General features: G+C 39.5%; 1 protein-coding gene across 4 annotated transcripts in view; it reads left to right on the forward strand.

The window, feature by feature from the left end:
• bcar3 (BCAR3 adaptor protein, NSP family member) overlaps positions 1–24,967 on the forward strand; it is a 91,491-nt gene that overhangs the window by 42,093 nt on the left and 24,431 nt on the right. For 2 of the 4 annotated variants that reach the window (XM_053625320.1, XM_053625321.1), the window contains one exon: positions 12,166–12,205. In XM_053625320.1, the coding sequence (XP_053481295.1) occupies positions 12,166–12,205 (40 nt within the window). Of the gene's footprint in view, positions 1–11,159; positions 11,573–12,165; positions 12,206–22,273; positions 22,727–24,967 lie in introns of those variants that run through there. The other 2 variants (XM_053625323.1, XM_053625322.1) reach the window with 2 other exon arrangements.

Here is a 24,967-nt window from a genome sequence, read left to right on the forward strand (position 1 = left end):
ACTGTGATAGTTTGAGCCTATAAAGGCTTCATTATATTTGGATATGCCACAATATTGTGATGTCTTTTTCTGAATAAAAAATGAATAAATTCATTTTTCAGTAATACGATCATATCACTGGGCGTACGGTGGCTTAGTGGTTAGCACGTTTGCTTCACACCGGCAGGGTTGGGGGTTCGATTCCAGCCACTGCCCTATGTGTGTGGAGTTCGCATGTTCTCCCTGTGCTGCGGGGGGTTACTCCGGGCACTCAGGTTTCCTCCCCCAGTCCAAAGACTTGCATGGTAGGCTGATTGGCATGTCCAAAGTGTCCGTAGTGTATGAATGGGTTTGTGAATTTGTATGTGATTGTGCCCTGCGATGGATTGGCACTTTGTCCAGGGTGTACCCCGCCTTCTGCACCATGTCTCCTGGAATAGGCTCCAGGTTTCCCGTGACCCTGAAGGATAAGCGGTATAGAAAATTGATGGATGGATGACACAAATATCCGGCTGAAAATGTGCACGTCCTTCATTCAGTCATAAAGGAAACATGGAAATTTATTACAGATACTATGACAAAATAATACAATATTTATATCCACAACACTCTCACAGACCAGAAGGTTTCAGCTATAGCTACACTAAATGCCAAAAGAATGTTGACACCTGACCATCAAACCCATATTTGGGTCTTCCCCAAACTGTTGCCATAAGCATACACTTGTATAGAATGTCTTTGTAGGCTGTAGCATTACATTTTCCCTTCACTGGAACCAAGGGGCCTAAACCAAGGGGCCTCATCATAACAGTGCCCCTCTAAGTTCCATAAAAACAGGGCTTGCCAAGGTTAGTATGGAAGAGCTCGAGTGGCCTACACAGATCTCTGAACTCAACCCCACTGAACACCTTTGGCATGAACTGGAACTCTGACTGCACTCCAGACCTCCTCACCTGACATCACTAATACTCTCATGGCTGAATGGGCAGAAATTCCCTTATAAACAAAAATCTAGTGGAAAGCCTTCCCAGAAGAATGGAGGTTATTATAACAGTAAAGGGGGGAACAACTTTGGGAATGGATTGTTCAACAAGGACATATGGCTGTGATGGTCAGGTGTCCAGAAACATTTGGCCATGTAGTATAGCTATCAAAAGCTATAGAAACAAACAAACAAGTACATAAACAAACAAACCTCAAAGCCAGGTTCTCGTTGTGATATCAAGCTGTGTTCCCTTCTGCTTAACAGATTCAGGAAACTGTTCATCAAGCCTCTAACACTAGTAAATCAATTATAACTGCTCAAATATTCTGAAAGAGGTGTCCTTTTTGTCCTCTTACACACACACACATACACACACATACAAACACACACACAAACACAACAGCAAGTTATAATCATTTCTAATACAGGAAAAGGAAGGAGCGAACAAGTGGCATCTGATTGAGTTAGGAGAGGTCAAAGTGCAGCTGCAAAGTGAGCACCTTAGGGCAACAGACAAATAATGACAAATAATAATGAACCGGTTGAGAGACCATTTAGACAGAAATTTCTGAATTTTCCTTATGTGTGTCATGCAGAATGTGATTGTACACACTGTAGGTGGAGAATAAAGTTATTGCCTCACAGCTTTTATTAAGTGCAGCAGTGCAGCTCAGTCAAACAAACACTATTAGCGCATATAGCATCTCACATCCTTCATATTGTGTTACACACACCATTCAAATGAGCATTTATTTCCTTCCACTCGGTAAGAAACAGAAAACAATATGCATGTGTGCATGGCAGGTTTCATTGGAGTAACTGATGGAATTGAAAATGATTCAATTGATCTGAATCATGAAAATGATTCAGTGATTCAGATCTCACTTCTATGGGAGAATTAACAAGTATATGTGAAGTGGAAGATTTAACAGCTAAAGACTATATTTAACAGAGCAAAATCTCTCTCTCTCTCTCTCTCTCTCTCTCTCTCTCTCTCTCTCTCTCATGAATAATTCTGTCTTGATGAATACAGAAAGGACTGTCCTTGCTAACAGTGAATCACATCATACAGTTGTCCCACAGTTACACTCCACTACTGGCTCCAGGTGGACATACACACAATCACCCAGTAAAATCAGGACCTGCTTAGTGTGTGTACACTCTTAATATGTGAAAGTGGAAAATGTCTTTCATGTTCCTTATTGCTCTTTCTTTTAATTGCGTAAAATGCTGTATAATTGGTTGGTGTTTAATCTTATGTTTGTCAGCTGTGGTAAATTTGGAGTTACTGCTGTGGCAGTGAAGATATTCCTGCTGTAATGATGCCAGAGACCAGAGTTAAACAGAGAGCATGAACTCGAACCTGCCACCTCTTCCAGCTGCTGCTCTTCCCGTATCAGTAATAAATACAAGTGAATGACACATGGTGGTGTCAGAGTGGGCCAACCTCTTCAGCCTGCTGTACTATGTAATTATGTTTGACACATCCTCCCCTTCACCACTGAAATGCTGCTCAAAACAATACATTCCTGACACATCGCTTTAATTACTGACACACAGCTGGCTCAGATACAACTGCTTAAATGCTTCAAAAATGACATTAAAGCAACAGTGACGATTAAAGAAGAGTTTTGGAATGGCTTAACCTGAAAACCTTAGCGTACTTTACCACCTTTTCTGTCTTTGTTATAATTGCTTTATTAATATTAACCACTTAATATTTCAGTTTATTATCTTGCAGCATATAATTCTGTACATTATCAAGCAGCTACAGTGACGCTATGTACAAGAGTGAGGACTGAGAATATGTCCTGAGCATTTAAGGGGTTAATCTTTTTATTCTATTGTTTTGTATTTTGTATCCATTAGAATTGGTCAGTAAACCACAAAGTAGTAGTAGTAGTAGTAGTAGTAGTACTACTACTACTACTACTACTAATATTATTAATAATAATAATAATAATAACAATAATAATAATAAAGCTGTTTAAAATGTTATTGTTGTTTTTTTAAATGATACATAAATGACACTTTGGTCTAAACAAAAACAAACAAACAACAAATACGACAACAACAACAGCAACAGTCATTTTTGTTAGGGTGGCTGTGGCTCAGGTGGAAGAGCGGGTTGTCCACTAATCATAGGGTTGGCGGTTCGATTCCCGGCCCACGTGACTCCACATGCCGAAGTGTCCTTGGGCAAGACACTGAACCCAATGCTCCCAATGGCAAGTTAGTGACTTGCATGGCAGCTCTGCTACCATTGGTGTGAATGGGTGAATGAGACACAGTGTAAAGTGCTTTGGATAAAAGCGCTATATAAGTGCAGACCACTTACCATTTGGCTATTATTATTATTATTATTAGTGGTAGGAGTAGTAGTAGTAGTAGCAGCAGCAATAGTATGTCTTCACTGTCTTGCTTTAAAAAAAAAATCAGAAAAGTCTTCTCTCATGTCACCTTTTTCTCCCTGACCCTGTTTTTATTCCTTTCTCATCTCACTGTGTCTCTGTCCTCCTGTCCCTGTTTGAGTGCTACACCTTCAGACTTGTGTGTCTCATCTCTACTGATATTATCACAATGCACCGACAAAGCTGTATTGTTTCCATTTTGTCCTCTGTTTAACCAGGTCGCCTTTCTCTGATAACATCTCTGCCTGACAAAACTAGAAAACATTTACTGAACAGGCTTCAATTGCAGCACAACAGCATAATGGGGGAAACCTTATTGCTTCATTCTTCATTTTAACTCTTCTTCTACTTCAGACTATTTTTTATATGATTTTTTTCCCCTTACAGGGTGAAATAGGGCATTAACATTGGTTGAAAGGCTAGAGATAGTGCTTCTGGTACTCTCGTTTTTGTTTCCGTTCTTTTTACGGACACCCTGTGTTTTAATATGAGGAGCTACATTCACAGAGGATGTGTCATCATAAGTCCACAACAGTTTCATTCCTGAAAGCCATCAAAAGTTTTCTCAAACAAACAAGACACTTACAGGCAACAGGATTGATATGGCAGTATCATAAAAAAATTATGTAGAGCAATATTTCACCAAAGAGATACCAAATTGAAGCAAAAAACATTTATTATATTGTTCCAAAGCACAGTAAAGTAACGCCACACCTTACCACACCCAAATAATGCCTCTGAATTATGAAGTATATAATTATATAACAACTCTGGTGTTACAGAAGGAATAAAACATGGCAATTTGCCAATCATTAGATTGTTTAAAATGTAACAACTCATTGTACGTTTTATCCATTTATAGTTACGTTCATGGAACATGTGACAAGTGAGAAAAAAATGTCAGTTCGTGTTACTTACATTATAACGGCTATAAATGGTCCCTCACCAGAATCTCTTTTGTTTTGTTTTTTTTTGCTTTACCTCTGAATGTTACAGTGTTAACACTGGAGACTCCTTCCAAAAATGTTAAATAAACACCACCTTACTGAAAGCATCACCATATCAATAACTGTACTATAATTTTAAATAAATTAGTATTAGTCTGAGATGACGTAGAACTTCCGCCATACACATCCCTGTGAATTAGCTGTTACTAGCGCAATGATTAGAAGATATTAGAACAAGTGCATTACTGTAAATGTGATTTGGATTACAGCCTGCGCTACTGCCCAAGCTGCTGTTATAGAAAATGTATCAACACCTGCTGACAAATCAGAGCCAAGAATTCAAAAGCACTGTGGTATAAAGTGAAATAACTCATGACCTCAGACAGTACAGAAATAAGGGACACCTTTGGTGAAATATGACATTACCTCCTGAGATAATAGCCACTCGTATTACAGGGCAGAATGATAAGGTAGTCTAGACATGAATTTTCACTCTAGTAGTGTCTTGCTATACAAACACAACTTTTGGATGTAATCCAGTCAGGAAGTGCTGTGTGTGTGTGTGTGTGTGTGTGTGTGTGTGTGTGCCTGTCTGTTAACAGTGTGTTTGGCTTACCACAAAGACAAGAACATGTGTCAGGTGATATTTAGAAGGTTACCTAACATTGATCTGCTGTTTTACTGTCACTGAAGAGAGGAAAGGTGAAAAATGGCTATCACACACTAAAGAGCGACACAGACTGTACAGCTAGCAACGACCTCTCATCACCATAACAACACCTGCTTGCAACTCTGGTGACATACGGAAGAGTTGATGAAGGCTGTATTTGTGCGTGTGTGTGTGTGTGTGAGAGAGAGAGAGAGAGAGAGAGAGAGAGAGAGAGAGAGAGAGAGAGAAAACCAGAGTGGAGAGGAGGGCAGAAACTAAGATACACAGAAACCGAGTAAAGCAGAGAGGATCTGAGTAAAAAGCTTGTGCCATTTTTCCTGTTTACTTACAGTTTTATGTGTGAGCTTAGATGTGGATTTCATGGAGACATACACAGGAGTTTAACTGGCTTTCAGGAGGTGTGATCTGGTCTGTCATATGGAGTGTTGGAGTGTGTATAAGTTCAGGTGAGTGACTGAGAGAGTGGTTAAAAGCCATGCTTCCTTTTATCTGCAGTCTGAGGAGTTTGTTATACTGCCTGGCATATGAACTATTAATGGTTGTAAACCAGTGTAGGATATCGTGATATCGCAGCTCATCTATGTATCATTGGTTTTACTAAGACTCAGATCTACTCTAAACACAGACGAGTAGACAGAAATTTCTGGATGTGCTTGAATCCATGTGGGCTTTTAATGAGAATGTGAGTGATAGAGTGAGAGATGGAGGAGATCATGGAGAGGCAGCATATATGTTATATAAGTAAGAATACAGTACTGTACAGTGATAAAGTGCAATACTGGCTTGTAAAGTGTGGGTTATTCAGGTAATTATAGTTAGCTAAACTAAAATAATAATGAAAACTACTACAAGTAGTACAACTACTAAGTACTACTAAAGTACTATTACACACACAAAGACTAGAAATACTGCCTCAAAAAACAAACAAAATAGAATAAATATAATTATTAGTATAACAACTAAAAATAATAACAATAATATGAATATTAATGCGGGGGGTGGGGGGGGGGGGTTGGCACAGTTGCTTATCGGTTAGCATGTCAGGGTTGGGGAAATGATTACCACTTCTGCCCTGTGTGCTTGAAGTTTGCATGTTCTCCCCGTGCTTTGGGGGTTTTCTCCAGGTACTCCAGTTTCCTCCCCTAGTCCAAGGACCTGCACTGTAGGCTGATTGGCATTTCCAAATTGTCTGTAGTGTGTGAATGTGTGTGCGATTGTGCCCTGTGATGAGTTGGCACCCTGACCAGGGTGTCCCCCACCTACTGAATATGAATGTGGATATGAATAATACAAATAATAAAATAAATACTTCTCCTACCATTTCTTCCAGAGTACTACTCTGTGTAAAATGTATTCCTTACAAACTGCAAGTTGCATTATGGGGGTTCATTGTTTGTTCACTAACCTTCCACAGTGCATCCAGGGATTCCATCAGTTCACTCCTTTAGACTTTCAGGCATGATCAAAAGCTCCTACATAGTGCAGTATATAATTAAAAAAAAAAGGTGCAGTTTCAGATACACAGCTAGTTTTTTGTGTGAAAGTGTTGGCTGGCAAGAAAACATTGCTTGTAGACTGTACTGTGCATGTCCCTGTATGCAGATTCTGCTTTTTTTTTTTTTTTTTTTGCTAAAAGTCACCTTGTTAACATATTGTACATATTCATCTGTTTCATGGCTCATTATGGAAAAGACATTCGACTTGGACCTGGACTAAAGTTACTTTAGTGAAGAACATTTTTGCTAGTTTGCATGACAGCATACTTCATGCCACAGAAACGTTTATTTAATTGAAACATTAGGCTTGTGTCACTGATTAGATTATGTCATGAAGAGATTATGCGTGTGTCATGTAGCCTTGAGCAGGAAAGTACTGTATAACCACAAAACTGCAGAAGATAACAAAACCGCACTGTATGAAAATAACTGTGGGTGTGGGGTTGTAACTGTGGAGATGAAAGCCAGCCGAATTAGGGACACACACTTTTGATTGTGTGTGTGAGTGTGTGTTTTCTGTTAGTGTCAGGCCGACTAAAGGCAGACAAAAGCTGATTAAACATCCGCTCAATTCTAGCTGTTGATAGAGGTTTGATTGCTTTCTGCACCTGCGTCATCATCAAGCCCTTCTCTTCCCGGAACGGCTCAGTTTTTCTCACCTTGTCATCCCTGTCCCCAAACAGCTGTGATAAGCCCAGCATACAGGCGGACTGAAGCACAATACAACCCCATAAAGCACACGATAAGACTAATCTTTATATTCATCAGTAACCAGAAAGGCTCTGGAAATTGTTATTCAGAACTTGTGTCTTTCTCATGCCGCTATGTTTTAAGTTTGTTTTTAGATCATCATTCTCCACATCTCCTGCGCCACCTACTGTAGCAGGGGGTTTAAGAGATTTCCTTTCACTGTGAGTGTAAACAAACATTTTTAACTATCAGGTTTGGGTTGGATTGTCTCTTACTTATTTCTGTTTCCCTCATACACACACACACACACACACACACACACACACACACACAAATAGGGCTGTTTTAAATCTGAGAGAAAAGAGGAGATATAAGAATAGAGAAAGTGAGAACCAGATATCCCACATGTCACAATGAATCAATTTTCATGTCCTCTTCTAATGTTACTGTAAATATAAGACATATCTGGTGGAAACAATGTTTACAATGACAACAGATTTACACTGAAATCTCTGAGTGTGTGTGTGTTTGAGAGAGAGAGAGAGACAGAGAGAGAGAGAGAGCATATAGCTATGTATATAAGGTCTCATGAAGTGTCTCAGATGCCACAGAAATCCAGAAACAGCCTCTCTGTGACCTGCTGCATCCTCCCTCCTGTGGCCTGCTCCTGACCGGAGAGGTTTGGAGAAACTCAACAGTTCAGCTGGGTCCAAATCGCTACTTTGAGACACAACGCAGCTGTGGCTTGGCAGAGGCACAGGAGGACGAGAAGCGAGATGGATGGGTGTCTCGGAATGGCTGTGTCCTAAATGCCTCAAGCCTTTCTGTGGGATGTAGACCATATGGGTGGTTTTAATGAGCCCAAAGTTCTAACAAAAGCACTCCAGAGTGTACACAGGTATTCAAATACCCAGTTAGTTGTTTGAGGCAGCCTGTATTTGAATAGTGAAACCATTATTTGGGTATTCATTTTGCTCTGTGTTCAAATGAATCAGCAAGAAAATCTACATATAAAAAAAGAAAAGATCTGAGTGCTCAGCATGGCAAGGTGGACATGTGCATCGGCACAAAAAAAAGTTAGTAAGCAGGCGATTTTTACTCTCATGTGGTTGGCCAGAAACTCACAAGTTCAATTCAATTCAATTTTATTTGTATAGCACCTTTTACATTGGACATTGTCTCAAAGCAGCTTTACAGAAACATATAAACACAGGATACAGATTTTAAGTGTGTGAATGTATCCCTATTGAGCAAGCCAGTGGCGACGGTGGAAAGGAAAAATTCCCTAAGATGATATGAGGAAGAAACCTTGAGAGGAACCGGACTCAGAAGGGAACCCATCCTCATGTGGGTAACAACAGGTAGTGTGAAAGTAAAAGAAAGTTCATTATGGTTTTATTATGAAGTTTGTTTTGTTGAACTAATCCACTGTTCACTAAAGTGTGCAAAATTGTATGTAGTAATTGCAGTCCTAAGGCCACAGCAGCAACCGTAGTTCCAGCACCACAGCGCAACTGTTCATGTGAAATTGAACAAGTCAAAACAAAGTTAGGACATTTCCAATGATGTTCAGCACAGTTATATCAAAAGTCTTAAAGTACAATGGACACAAATGAGGTGCCTCAGCTTTGCAGATTAGGCCTATTTTACACCATAAGTGATACTGCACACTCAACCTCTCTATGACCATTATTCATTTTACACCTGACACTGCTCTGTGTTTACGTTGCATTTTCATTCACTGGTTTAGTAAATGTAAAACACAGATATGTTCCATCCATCCATTTTCTGTACTGATTATCCTACACACAGTTGTGGGGAGCCTGGAGCCTATCCCAGGTATCTCGGGGCACAAGGCAGAGGGAACACCCTGGATGGGGTGCCAACCGCATCACAGGGCACAATCACACACACACACACACATTTACACACTACAGACAATCTGGAAATGCCAATCAGCCTACAACGCATGTCTTCAGACTAGGGGAGGAAACCAGAGTACCCCGAGGAAACCCCTGAAGCACCGGGAGAACATGCAAACTCATGGGATTTGAACCCCCAGCCCCAGAGGTGCGAGACAAACCTGCTGGCTAATAAACTGCCATGTCCCTCTACAGATATGTCAGGTTGTTATAAATATGCACTGTGACTGCGAGCACACAAAGCACATTAATCCAATGAAGCTTTCAGTGGATACCACTGGAGAGAAGTTTCATTACAGTGGGAAAATAGTACTTGATCATATTAAAGACTTAGCAGTTAAACAAACATCATTGCCTGCTCATTAATACTTATGGATATTTGAATATTAAAATTAGACAGTACACACAGGTGCTTATGAACCTCCAGTTTGCAGTTTGCTGCTTTAACTTCTACAAGCAGAAGGTTACACAGATGGACTGAGAGATGGATTACAGTGCTACTACTCATTTAACTAACATTAATTAGCCTGCTTATTTCCAGAAAGAGTAGGTATTAAAGAGAAAGATGGATTATAACCTACAAAATGCACTAATAAGCTCTTAATGTTCCCAAAAAAACTGTTTTCACTACTCATATATACATATAATAGTTATCAATCAATGTCTAATATGTGACCTTCTAATAGTGATTGTTATCCATTGATATTTTCATTAGTTTCATTGCATGAACCAAAGAAAACAGAGCAGAAGTTTATTTAACATGTTCGACATGTAGTGTCCAACAAAATGAATTCCTTTCGTTAATATTTGTAAAATAATTTGCAGAGATATTTTCCTATTGTCAGTCATTATTAAAGCTGCTGGACTGAACGTTTGCATCTCTGTTTGAAACATAAAACTTGCGGAGTTTAAAAAAAAAAAAAATTATACGTGGGTTCTGCTTCAGCACTGCTCCTCTGCATGGATGAATCTGATGGTTTGAGGTATTCATATGGGTTGTATTTTAGCTCCAATACTTGACAATGGAGGTTTTCATGAAGTAGAGGTGAGTTGCTCTCTCTGATAGCTAGCAGAAAATAAGTGCAAGTTACCACATTGACCTTAGCAAAACAAAACAAAAAACAAAAAAAACAACATAGGAAACTTGATACCTACCTGAATCAAGCAAACAAGTGCGGTAATGTTAGCTAGCTACCTATAGAGCCACTGAAACGTCTGACCTGTTCAGCTGAAAAAAAGCCATCTCTGCATCAGCCTTTAATCCCTTCAGGTCTCAGAGTTTTCGCCACCTCTCAAAAGACATGCTGATATTTATTTTCGTTTTAGCACGGGCTCAGTCGCTTTCATTTTTTGACTGCAGCCTCTCCACAGTTCAAGGTTTCTTGGTTTTGACAACAGCTGATTCCCCAGATGTCAGCGATGATTGCGTTTAGAACTATCCAGATTAAAGTAGCCATCTACATAGATGACAGTTTGAATTCTAAACAACTCCTGTAAGGAAGGACAAGCTACAAACACCACCATCACCATTCCATCTGTTTACAGACGTGACATAAGAACGCAAAGGTGTGGTGACGCCAAAGGCTGTGCAAATGATGTCTGACGTCAGTGCAACTGATGCTTCACGCAAAATCCGACCCGACAGCTCAAATTCTAAATCATTATTATAAGCTTACCATTGCGACTCAGGGGTAAGATAAGGAGACAGTTTTGAACACTGATTATTTTACGTACTTGCTCAATAACTGATTTTTGCTCATTTTAACCAAAAAAAACTTTGATACTGCAGCTTTAAGGTATTTTGCTAAAATCTTTATGACAGTACTTTCTTTTCATATTGCTCAGCTCTAGTGCTTAAGCGACTTAGTGCTTAAGCGACTGCCACATGTCGCTTTTTAACCTGTAATTTGGGCATGTTAATCTCTTTTATCCTGAGACACAAGTAGAAAAAAGCAACATCCCAAATATACCAAATTCTGAACAACAAATACTAGCACAACATATAATATTTGATAGCCATCCATTAAAAAAAAAAAATTGCACCTCCAGGTCTACATAAACCTAGCTGCTACTGTCGAATGTTTTATAAGATCCTAGGCTCTGGAACTGAACCTGAACAGAAGCTTTTATTCTCCTGAGGGTGCAAGACACCCAATCACACAGCATGCTGGAAATCAAGACAGAAAGAAGAAAGAGAGAGAGGGCGTCATAAAGCACAGAGAGAAAGAAAGAAGGCTATTTTTTATGTAAGCCAAGATGAAAGGTGGTTAGCTGGGGGCAGGCCAGGTCGTGGCCGGTGTGGCGGTGGAGACGGAGCTAAATGCAGAAAAAGCTGAGCAGCATGCCTCACCACTTTAACTAACAATGTGCTGGGAAGACAAGCGTTTCTGTTTTTACCGCCACATTTCCTGCGTTCCACATACAGCGAAAAATGCAGCATGCAAGACAACTGAGCAGGGGTCACTGCTGCAGGTAACGTAAGTCATACTAGCAGGGATAAGCTTTATTTATTTATTTATTTATTTTAACTACATGGAAAGACTATACTGAACTATGCTGTCATATATATTGATTTCTGCTTTATTTCATCATATGCTTGTTTTATTGCTGGAAATCCTACTTAAATCTTTAGGTATTAGTGTACCCACTGACTATAATCCAATAGAATTTCAGACAGTGGGGGGGGGGGTGTCGGAGGGGGGGGGGGTTGTTGAGATTACCACCAAATCTTAAGTCTTTGTAACAAACCTTTGCATTTTCCTTTATATTCTTGGTTCTCCTCTCGTGACTTCATATCATTCTTCATAAGGTATTTCCTCTTGTACAGTATTTGGCTTGATATGATCTGTTATCTGTAGTACTCTGTGTGTGTGTGTGTGTTTGTGTGTGTGCGTGCATCGGGGGTTTCTGGACTTGCATGGCTGTGTGAAGTGGTCAGTGATTAGTGGTCGGTGGTCAGTCTTCCTCAAACGATCAGGCTGCAGACACAGACACTCAGGAACAAGGAGCGAGACAAACTCCGAGTGAATGTGTTCATTAAAGCGAGTTCTGTCTCTCTGTCGCAGGGACGCTGGAGGCATCGATCCCACCATGGAGTATGTCAAGGTAAGATCTTTCCCTTTGCAATTTCTGTTTAATGGCCCTCGACCTTGCATGCTAATGTGAAATGCTGTGGACTTGTGTTCAAAGTGTTCTAGCTGACTGGATAGTGTGTATGGTGTGTATTTCATGTTGAGGCTCTGGATAAGTCCTGTACATAAGTGCTTAGTGCTCAGGAAACTCAGAAGTGTTAAAGGATGCAGATATATAATTTTTTTTAAAACTCTGTAGGTATACAGTATGTACTGTAAATGAAAAAGTGCATTGGACTGGTTAAACAGACTTTCAACACGAACACTGTTAGAAAAAAAAAAGTTCTGTACAGGCACGCTTTAGTTCTGCAAGGTACAGACAGCTGTAAACGTACCTTCAAAGGTATCACCATCATCTTGAAGGTCTAATTATGTTCCTTAATGATGCTCCTGTACAATTATGTTCCTCTAACTTAAGGTACAAAAGTCAGTGGATTTGTGTTGATTTTATTTCTGATGTGATTTGATTTTCAACTTGAAGATGTTTGAGCTTCTGTATGTACATGTAGTCTTGACTGGTGCTTTGATAAGAAGAGTTGAGGACATACACCCCAAACCCCAGGAGAGCTGCTTCTGAAACACAGGAAACACTAGAGCAAGAGTTTACATAAGGAACATCAGATCAGATCAGCTCTGAAAGAACATTTCGAGCACATCCTCTATAATCATGCCATAACTATGTGTAAATTAACTCGTCATATTTTGCTTGGAACCATTTAGGACTTATCCGAATTTTGCATTAATACGGAAGATAACTAAATTCACACACTATAGTGTCATTGAACATGGACAATAACAGCTATTTTTTGGAAGTTATAAAACTATCTGTCCTCACAAGCTGTTCACACACTCTGATACCAGGGAATATGATCTAATCCAGATCTTATGAGAATCCTTCATCATCATCATCATCATCATCACCACCACACACACACAGTAATCTTGTTCTAAAGATTTAGTTAGAGGGTGTTATTTCTCTGAATGGCCTGTTATAATGTGTATCGCCTGAACCATGTTTTTCAGTGTGCACCACCTGATGAGGCCTGTCAGTTCACTCTGTCACCACACATCTAGCTCTCTCAGCCAGCTGAGATGCCATCCTTCTTACACACACACACACACACACACACATACACACACTCAAAGCCCTGATCATCTAAAGGTTTGCAGGTCTTTGTGAAGAGTAAACTCCTCACAGGCCCACCTCAGACATACAGTACAGAGTAAAGCAAACAGTATCCACACGCACATTTGCAATAGTCAGGGGCTGGTTTTCATTCACCAGGACTCATAATACTGAATCATTCCAGTTGATGAAGCACACAGTGAGTCAGAATGATGACTGAATGGAGTAGAATCTGAATCTCCTGGGCTTTATTATGAAACGCAACTCGATAGGAGGTAACCTGATAATCCATGTATTATGAGTTTTTTTTTTTTTAATTTTTTAGTCAGCCTCATAACAAAACAGTATATTATTTGTCAAAAGCATGGCAATCCGAGATGCATTGGGAATTCACATATAAACATGTTGTTTTCCGTTGAAATTAGGAGCGATGTGTGAAGGAAGGTGCAGTGAAACCTGCCTTAAGTGGCAGTAGAATTAAACTGATTATCTAGTGTGATTATGAAGAGCAGTTTTCACCATCTCTGTTCCTGGAGATCTACCTTCCTGAAGTCTTTAGCTCCACTCATAATCGTGCCCACCTGACCATCTATTCATTGCCTTAAGAAGTTCTTGATCAGCTAAAACAGGTATGGTTGGAGATGAAACCTGCAGGAAGGTAGATCTCGAGGAAGAGGGTTGGTGACCACTGATCTAGAGTATCAGACACTATCAGCGTGATCAAGCTAGAAATGAGTGTCTTATTCAGTGAAATTCAATCTTTTTTTTTTTTTATAGAGCTTTTATTAATATCCAATGAAGCAAGGGCATAAGACTTGTGCAGGAAATGATTTTGGGAATTGAAAAACCTTCCAGAATATTGGAAATTAAGCAACAAGTGCTGAAGGGTCAAGGTTTTATTAGTGTCAGTGTCATGTTTGTTGTCAACAACTGTGCACCCACAACTCCACATCGTGTACCCGCTTTATCAGAATCCTTGAGTTTATACTCAAAATCATTTCGGAATATGGAGATGTCTTTGCATGTATGTGTGCTTCACAAGTTGTGAAAGGGAGGTCTTGGGTCCCCTCCTGTGGGGTTCCTAATATACTCCCATTAGATTTGTTAGGCTTAGATACAAGATGTTCATTGGTTTTCTTCTATCCCAAGCTAATATGCCCTAATGCAATATGTTCTGTTAATTCTCTAAACCACTCGCTCGCCACATCTCCCTAGTGAAAGTGTACTTTGGCTTGACTTCAGTAGTTGGTGTAGGATTTCCTGTGATCCGCTAACCTGACATGATGGTGACAGACACTTTATTATCACATGTGGCACATGGACAACTTGTAGGAGGAAGGATCTGTATCACACTCTTTCTGTAGCAGGATCTTGATGGAATAAACCTCAGAATGCACAGAATTTGTGTCTATGAATCCATATATGACTTACGCTATGCATTGGCAACTTGGCTCCTTTAAACTGTGTGTAAGCCGCTGTTTCCATATTCAGTTTAGTTATCAACCTGCCTGGTTTAGACTCTGCTGATCACGTTTAACAGGAGGTTACCAATTTGAACACAGAAGAACCATGGTCGAGCATCAAAGTGCAAGTGTACTTTTCTCATTTCCTGTGGCTTGATTTTGGTGCTTAGAAGTTAAGCTTCTAAACTTGTCATTAGCCGAAAAATGTTTGTACTCTGATGAGACAACGTTTGCTTAGTCTATTTTCTTTCATTTCTCCAGAGGCATTTTTTTTATGTTTAATGTTAATTAGACTACAAAAAATGACATCTTCCATCATCCATCCATCTTCTACCGCTTACTCCTTCTTCAGGGTCGCGGGGGAACCTGGAGCCTATCCCAGGGAGCATCGGGCACAAGGCGGGGTACACCCTGGACAGGGTGCCAGAAAATAACATCTTATCAAGGGAAAATATATTCAATCTAGTGAAATTTGTCTAGTATTTCCTGTTTTAAGATTACAATTAACCAAATCTAAGATTATTAAGCCTCCTTTTACATATGAAATACTCTTGTTCTATTGCTAGAAAATTTAGCTCATTTAAGTATTTATTTTCCATGGAAAAAGCAAAATTATTTGAGAAATGAATAAGAAATTTTAAAGCTTGAAATTAGTAAAAATGTCTAAAAGTAGGTTTAATAATCTTATGCTCTATTTGGTTTATGATTCGCTTACATTAAGAACTACTAGATAAATTGGGGGGGCATGTTGGCTTAGAGATTAACACGCTTGCCTCACAACTCTGGGGCTGGGGGTTCAAATCCCGCCTCTTCCCTGTGTGCACGGAGCTTGCATTCAAAAATAGTTTCACTTGCTAAGATGTCATTTGTCATAAATAAACTGTTGTGTTTCATGTGTGCCTACTCAGTCGTTGCTGATGACGTGTCATTGTAAATAAATGAATCCTAATGCATACAAAATGAATGTGACATGATTTTCATCAATAGGTTTTGTGAATTTAATGTATGGTATAAACAGAAATCAGCCCCAATACCATTCTGTGTATATTTACTTATAACTGTTGGTGGTGTTCCACAAGCGTAAACGAACAAAAAAAACTAACCCACTTTAACCATGTGTTAACATGTGATAACGATTTTTATCTATTTTTTCCTTGAAAGAGAGGGATGGTTCAGTTCTGCTTGTCCCTTTATACCAGCTAGTACAAAAGAATAACCTCTAGCCAAAGCTGGATGTTCTGGTTAGACGTAACGGTTACAAATTCTCAGTAGCTCTGGTACTAGTGAGTTATTTCTATATACGGCATGGCATGATTAAGTGAAAGTGACACGCATTGTACCATCATGTCCTCAGGTTTCTATGACGTCAATCACTGGTCCAGCTAGTGTTGCATGTAAACCGGAGATCGCTTTTTTTTTCTGACGTGACATGGATATTATCATCAAAGATGATTTGAAGGGGAGGAGGGAGGGTATGAGCTGCTTGGAGAAGAGTGTCTAAAAATATCAGTGCTTCATTGGGTGGGGAATGCAATCTTACCCCAGGGGGTTGAGGAGGTTTTGGAGAGCAGGAGGAAGCAGCATAAATTACAGTAGCAGAATTATACTCTTCATAGATGAAACCAGATAGAGCCTGCACCAATCAGGACACATTGTGACTGTCAGATGTTTTTGAGTAGCCAAGGCTTTAAAAATGACTGGCCTTAGGGACTCCACAGGAAACTGTCATTATGATGACTGTCAAATAGAGAAGGAGGTAGAAAAAAGTATATTAAAGTGTCATAAAGAAGGTACAAGCTACTTAACAAACAGCTGACCTCAGAGTGTTGAAGCAGAAACCTCTAGCCGGAGCAGTTGACACGCTTCTGATTCTCACAAACACACAGCCAGTCGCACAGTAATCTACTAAGGGCTCATGAAAAAGCTTAGGATGAACAATGTGCCTGTGTTCCCACTGTGAGATCTGCTGTGCTCTGAGCCTTGTGAGAAACCCCTTCAGCCAGTCTGAGCTCTTAGTCTCAGCTCACACAATCATGCAGACTGACCAGCAGGTTCAGCACAGATCTCAGGTCAGTTCTGTAATGCCTTCCAGCAGCGGATATCATAACATGGATGATTAAGAGCACAGCTGGCCTTAAATCAGCAGCTGAAGACAAATGATCCTTATTGAGCCAGACCATCCGTCAACCTTAGATCCCCTTTAACTGGAACAATTAGGCTTAATGAGTTAAGCTGGGTTAAGAAAAAGTACAGGCCTACATATGGATTTTTAAAAAAATTACAATTAAGAACAAGAAATATTTTTCATTAAGCAATGATAGATACTACTGCAGAATAATGTTTGGCCATTACGGACATTTACAGAGTGGATCAATGGCACTATATCTTGAGCTAATTTAAAAGTGTTGCTTGCAGTTTAGAGACAGATCCACCCTCTGTTTCTTTCTCTCTACACAGCCATTGTGTCAGTGATGAGTGCCATAAAAATTCTGCCTAACTACTTTTGGCTCACAAGGTCTTCAGTGTAGGACTGACACCAATCCCATCAATCAGCTGCTGTTAAATACACCTGACATAAAACAAGGCCTGCACTCACCACAACTGGACCTGTGTACGGTTCGAATGGTTCTCATGTGCTTCCGGCATGCACACTGAGCCAAATGAATACTTCAGGCAAAAAATGACTAGCTAGTATGAAGAGATCTAAAAGGAGACATTTAGAAATAGTTTCTCTCACTGAAAACACATTTCAAATATTGCTACACTACTCCATCTAGTGGTAATATCTGTTTATCACACAGCAACTGGGTGTGGAAAGCTCAAAGGAGGATTATGTGAACGGCGATTTGGGTTGTGCTCTGGTATTATATAATTTGATCACAGCAAGGTATAATGGTACTAATAATATTACTGATACTTCATACTGCCTTATAGCGAAAAGATTTTTATATTAAAATTGTTCATTCGGTCAAAGCAATCGTTAACTGCTGTGCACATACCGTCCATTTTAATTACTAAGGCAAAATGTGTTCATTTGACTAGTTTAAAGACTTTACTTTATCATGTAGATTTGCTAGATCCTTAAATAACAAACAAGGAAAACTTAAACAAAACAGCACATGCAGTTATAGGAAAATTAAAGACAAGGTGGTGTGAGGTTGATTATTTTCCAATAACAGCACATGCTGAAGTGTTTTATTACTCTAATACCCCAGCAATTTTCCAATGTATTCATTAAAGTAGTGGTTAGCACGTTCGCACCTCCAGGGTCCGGGGTTCGATTCCCGCCGGGGCCATATGTATGCGGAGTTTGCATGTTCTCCCTGTGCTGCGGGGGTTTCCTCCGGGTACTCCGGTTTCCTCCCCCAGTCCAAAGACATGCATGGTAGGCTGATTGGCGTGTCTAAAGTGTCCGTAGTGTATGAATGGGTGTGAGTGTGTATGTGATTGTGCCCTGCGATGGACTGGCACCCTGTCCAGGGTGTACCCCGCCTTGTGCCCGATGCTCCCTGGGATTGGCTCCAGGTTCCCCCGCGACCCTGAAGAAGGAGTAAGCGGTAGAAGATGGATGGATGGAATGTCTGTTATGTTATTAAACCTCTAAAGAGTCATTTCCTCTGTTTATATCAGACTCCTGTAGCAGAAAATGTACAGACTGTTACAGGAAGCATCACCATGTAAATGATTATATGGTTTTCATTGTCAAATAACAACATTTTAATCTATTTATTATTGGGCAGCAGCCAAAAAAAGTAAGTTTTGTGATGAAACCAGATTGTTGCCCTGAAATCTTTAAAACTTCTATCATACCTGCATGTGTAATGCAGGGGAACATTATTTATCCTCTGCTGACAGGAACTTGTGTGTTTTTGTGAATATATGTGTGCATATCTGACAGAGAGAGGGTGTAATGTTGTGTGTACAGTATTATAACACTCTGTTTGTCCTTGCTGTGTTCTAAAGTCCAGATATCCTCACTGTGTTCACATGAATCACTGTATCCATATCACCCACATGAAGTTACTTATCAATGCACAGATCTGAGTGACGGGATACAACAATTAAGCAAGCGTCCACACTATGCAGCCAACTGTCAGGTCATTTCTGAGGTTGGATATACAGTATGTTTTCTCTTGACCTGCATTCCTTTCCCTAAGTTCTGTTTTTAAACCACTCATTTTCACTCTCACGAATAAAAAACAAAAAAAAACACTAAGCAGACTCCATTTCCCACTGAGCCATGAAAAAATGTATTTGCTTGCAGGGCTCTGGAGCTTTATTGAGTGTAATTAGCTAGTTTGGGAGCTGAACCTCTGGGACTCTGGGAGAACATTCCTGAACGGTTCTTAGGGTGTGCCAGGGACTCATAATGTCTTTGTTTACCTCTTACAAGTAATAGGGGGGAAAAAAGAACAGGCCATTGCTGATAAAAAACCAACCGTTTGAATCCCAAAATAATTCTGGTGCAATTAAAGCTAGTAACGGTACAAAGATTTCAACTGCTCTCTAAAGTGTGGACTTCTTCAAGCATTGTAGACACTGAATGTTTGCCTTTAAAGTGGATAAACTCTCTCTCTCTCTCTCTCTCTCTCTCTCTCTCCCCCTCTATATATATATATATATATATATATATATATATATATATATATATATATATATATATATATATATGTATATATATATATACATACATACACATACATTTTTATTTCTGGTCATGTCATAAACAAGTTAGAAAGATGATTTTTTTTTTGACTGAAAGCTGAGGTGGTGTTCTAAAAATGGTACTAAAAGTCTACATTTAAATAACAGTTTCAGATTTAGACTGAGCAACTAATAGAACATCTTGAAATTATAATTGCATGTAGTTCTGTGCGCAATAACTGAGCTACTGATTCTTGCATCCACATATGCACTAACCCAGACTCAGTCAACTTTCTGCCATCATACTGAGCTTTATATTGGAATCTCCCAGACTTTCACATGCTGCTCATGCTCATTCCAGATATCATTCCAGCCAAAGACAGATTTCCCTCAGTGGAAATGACGGGATTCCTAATACTCTTAATAATGTCACTAATCAAGAGAAAGTCCCCGTCTGCCCTCACCCCTTTCAGGAAGTCCCGTGTAGTCAGACAGCTAGCTGCAATAAGTGCAATAACACTAAGTGTTGTGTTCAGTCCGTGAGTGAGCGGCCGGTGTTTACAGCCCCATGGGGAGAGGTGTGGTCATTTGGAGGATCCTGCAGAGGATCAGAGCAGCTGGGTGACAGAACAGCCTGATGGGGAAGAGTGACCCCCGCTGGGTAATATTTTTATCCATAAGCCCCCTACTGTTCTCCTTGAGCTGAGTGCAGACTGAAACAGGACACTACCATGCTGCTCCCTGAACACTGAGCTGTCAGTTATGATCACAATGCTCTCACGCTCTTTCATATTAATGCATCAGAGGAGCAGCTCTGCCTGGTCTATAAATGTCACTCGTAATACTCTTAGTAGTAATAGGAGGAATTTAGAAAATGTATGGTGTTCAAGTCCTATTCATGAAAAAAAAAAATTGTTTACATCATAATAACAATTATACCACAGTGCTTTTGAATTCTTGCATGCGATTGCTCAGAAGGTTCTACAACAGCACGGTTCTCAGAACAGTACCGGCTGCAAATCACAACACAAGTTTATATTAATGCGTGCTTTTTAATATCAGTCCATACAGGATTTTGTGATTGTTGCGGCTATAAATGCTTGATTTTGCTACCTTTTTTTGTGGTTTTAGGTGGAAAACTACTTGAATTGCACTTTCGCAGTGATGTTTGTTGGTAAATGAGACCTTTTAGCTGTACTCATGTTCGACACACATGAATCGAAGAGGGCTTTGGCTGAATGCATGTTGTGATGATGCCACATGACGCGTTTTGGCCCAAATCAGCAGAAAATCTGCGGTAATTAAAAAAAAAAAAAAAAAAAACCTTGCAAGCTCCTGCGAATATTGTGCAGTTTGCTTGATTTCGTGTTCATTTCTGCGATCGCAAAATTGCGAAATAATATAGAGACTGATTATATGATGGATGCTTTACATAATCTAAGCCTAATAATATCTGCTGTGATATAAGAGGAATAAACACTTCAGGACATAGTGTTATAAGAAAACAATCAATTTCAGGGTATCACAGTATAATCGGCTTCGCAGTACACTTTGCATTGGCGCGCATCTCTCCACAACACTGCTGATTATTTTCTATAACAGCATGCCCTGTTCTGCTTTATTTCTTACTTATCACTGTGCCAAAGCCTGGACTGAAATCAAATTTCAAGAGAAAGTCTTGTATGGTTTAAAGACCTGGTTTAGTAAAGGTTATGATGAACAAGTATTTCATATATACAGTATTTATTTATTTATTTGTTTATTTTCAAAATCAGCTTAGGTTACATTTAAAGATTTACCATCTCACTCCAAATTGCACATGATCTTTTACTATTTATGTTACACTCAAATTCAGTGGGATGTGTGAAAACAGGCTGTTGTAGCCTCATAAATGAACACACACTCACACAAACACTTACCGTCTCTACATGACTAGACTGACCTTGAAATGTGCAGTAAACTTTCATTCGTTTTAGGGGTGTCAGTGACCCTGTTTCCATCTGCTCATTTCACACCCCTTGTTTCTGGATCGTATCCCGAGATGATTTTTTTTTTTTTTTACCACAGGCATACACTTGCAAGCAGTAAATGTATTTCAAAGAAGCCAGCTCAACTCATAACCTGTATTCATAACTTAACCACTTCCTGTATTGTTCCCCTTTTCCAGTAGTTTTATGTAATAGATGGTTGCCTCATTAAAAACTGCGTGTTAATACAAAGTTGTTCATTTCCTCAGAATTTTCGACTATTGCAGTCACAGACAAAGATGTTATGATGAAACGTGTGACGTTTCAAAGAGAAGTGATTACGCATGTACAACATTTATCTTAGAGCTTCTGAAGCTGTTTGAGTGGACTGAATTCAATTTGAAATACCTTTTTAGACCTGCATTTTATATGGATAATCTGGATAATTATATGGATAATATATGGATAATTATAATTAAAATGAATGAGAGAATCAATTGTATCTGTGGAAATGTGTGTGTAATAGTAACCGGTGAAATGGGAAAAGAAAACCTTGTTCTCTGAGTATCACCAGGCAGAAACCCAGAAACAGACACTGATTATTATTGGCCGTAAATGTATAACTAGAATAGATCCACTTTTAGAAAACTCACAAGGAGCTATTGAGTACAACTGAGGCTCGGTGTTTTCAATGGTAGGGTACAGAAACAGCCTCTGTCAAACCTTTCTCCTGACTCTCCCCTCCCATTTGCACGCCATCTCTCAGTCTTTTACTCCCTATAACACCACACACACATAGGAAAAACTCACCTTTTTCCCCCCACATCCCCTCTTTGCTTCTCCACTACCACTTTCACCCTCCCCTCTCTGCTTAGCAAAGGATGTTGTGTCTGAAAATGGTTTTGATTTGATTGGCTGGATGCTGGGGTCACATGGGAAAAGCCCACCTCCATACATGGACTGAGCGGGGCTTAGAGAAACGGCATGGAGAGGCATAGGCAATGCTCGTCTTATACACACACACACTCACACACTCACAGCCTTAAGCTGAGTGACTGCCACAGACACACACACACACAAACACACACACAGAAGTGAGCATGCTGCCAAACATGAGAGGCATGTGGAAGTGATGAATTGTGAGTTTTGGAGGTGAACTGGAGGTGCCGATTACTAGTTTTCGAACACTGAGGAATTAGTGAGGGACAGAAATGTCTGAGAGATGCAGTGTTTTGAGGACCATCACTGCAGCCCTGTGCTGTTTCTACCAGAAGAACTCAGTCATGAGAGCCAAGGTGAGTGACAGCTGCACTTGTTCTGACTTTTTTACTGAACACAATGGATACCTTTGTCTCTTGATTGTTCAGATAGAGTATATAGTGATGTTGTCAGATGCCGCTGTATTATTGTTGCATCGGGATTAACACTTAGTACATATTTGCCCTGTATTTCAACACACACACTGGAAGTTAAAGCAGTTATGTATCAGGAACATGTGCACTTGTCCATGTTAGTGCTGCCCTCAGGAGTGTGAAGATAGAGATGTGAGAAGATATATGGGTGCTGTAAAAAAAAGGAGGTTATTGTGCCAGTCTTTGCTCCGGCTCTTTAGCTCTATAGCAGTATTCATTACAGTAAGTGAAGATGTCTGACATCATCTATGCCTCCTTGTGATCCACTTACTGGAAAGTGTTGGTGTCTGTCTGTCGATCTTTCTATCTATCTATCTATCTATCTATGTGTATATCAACATTATCTTTATCATAATCTTTAATTTAGTGGATACTTTATACTGTACACTAAGTGTGTCTATGTGTGAACAAATAACCTGCTGTATAGTTCTGTTCATAATGTGTTAAGTGTGTTGAACACAAGACACGTGTGCAGTGCCATTCCACTTCTAGACCTAATTTTGCACCTTACGTGTTTATACAGACATGATGACACCCTGTAATGCAAGACCGGCCAATGTGTCATGAGGCAGCGAAAAATAAATGTATTATAAATAGCATGAATATATATATATATATATATATATATATATATATATATATATATATATATATATATATATATATATACACACACATATATATATATATATATACACACACACATATATATATATATATATATATATATATATAAAATATATTGATGTAGCACCCTGTTAGAACATGATTTACATGAGCATTAACAGATAACTACACTGTCTGATGCATCAGGTGATAATAGCACGTAAATGAAAAGAATCACTATAAAGATAACACCCCTCAGCTAATTCTAGCATTCTATATCCTAAAATCACTGGAACAATTCTTTCCAAAAATAGCTGGCTGTTTGTTATTACAAATGTCTGGCCTGGCAGCCCACTGGACCCTGGCAGGACCCTGAAGATCTGCTCAGACATTCAGGCCGATGCTTTTTTTCTGGGAAAGATTGTTCCTAAATATAGCACTTCCGACGTTTGGTGTAGCACTGGCTTGTTTTGGGGGTCAATGAGAACGAGAGAAACAGAGTGGGCAGTGTTCATGTTGACTGCATGGCTTCTTTATTCTGACTGGACGGCACAACCTTTCACACAGTTGGGAGAGGAGTTAGCTACCCATAGAGCTGGCTGGTGATGGAGTTCACTTCCTCTGGTTGAAAGTGACATGAAATGTTTTATTTTGGTGTGAATGTGAAGGTGAGAAAACATGTGCAGGACAGCTGAAACAGAAGATGATAGCATGGTTTTAAAAAAAGGAGGCTTACCAAACTGCTATATTAACACAGAGGATATATTAACACACTGCAATGTCCTAATGTCCTCGTCACACACTGTGAGTGTAAGCTGGCATAGGGATCACGAGTGTGACAGAAGTGTGAGCTCAGCACAGAGAGGGGGTCGTGGGAAGCCCCCTGAGATGCTGATATAGCCTGGAAAACTCATCCATCACCATGAACAACTGTGGTTAGCAGTGCAGGTCCACTCTGACATCACCTCCTGTATGACTCTGCATTTGAGGTCTAGATCATCACCCTGTGACGTGCACTGTCTGTGTGGTCACTGCCATTGTGAAACCACACTGGTGGTCATTTTCCAAAACTACTCTCAGAAAATATATATATAAATTTTATATATGTTAACTTTTCTTCTGTCAGTGGCTCAAGCTTACAGTGTATTACAATACCTATATATTGGCAAAGCTTTGATAACAAAGTATAAGGATGTTAAAGAATGATACAAAAAAAATCATTGTGACTGAACTGAAAATATAAGACAAACAATAACAACAGCAATAAAAATAAAATAATTTTTCAAAATAAAGTTTGTGCTAAATGTGTGGAAGTGAATGAATGTGTGGGAATGTTTTTCGCTCTTTGTAAGGACCAATTGTCTCTATAATCTGTGAGGCCATATGCCTGGTCCTTAATATATCATAGCTTTATAAAAAAAAAAAAATAATAATAATAAGCAAAATATTTTCTTTACTGAGCTAAATGTTACTCTTAAGATTAGCTGGAGGTGCAGCATTATGTAGCTACAGTAATAC

The sequence above is a fragment of the Ictalurus furcatus genome, chromosome 5, assembly GCF_023375685.1.
Source record: "Ictalurus furcatus strain D&B chromosome 5, Billie_1.0, whole genome shotgun sequence".
In the NCBI taxonomy this organism is placed as follows: domain Eukaryota; kingdom Metazoa; phylum Chordata; class Actinopteri; order Siluriformes; family Ictaluridae; genus Ictalurus; species Ictalurus furcatus.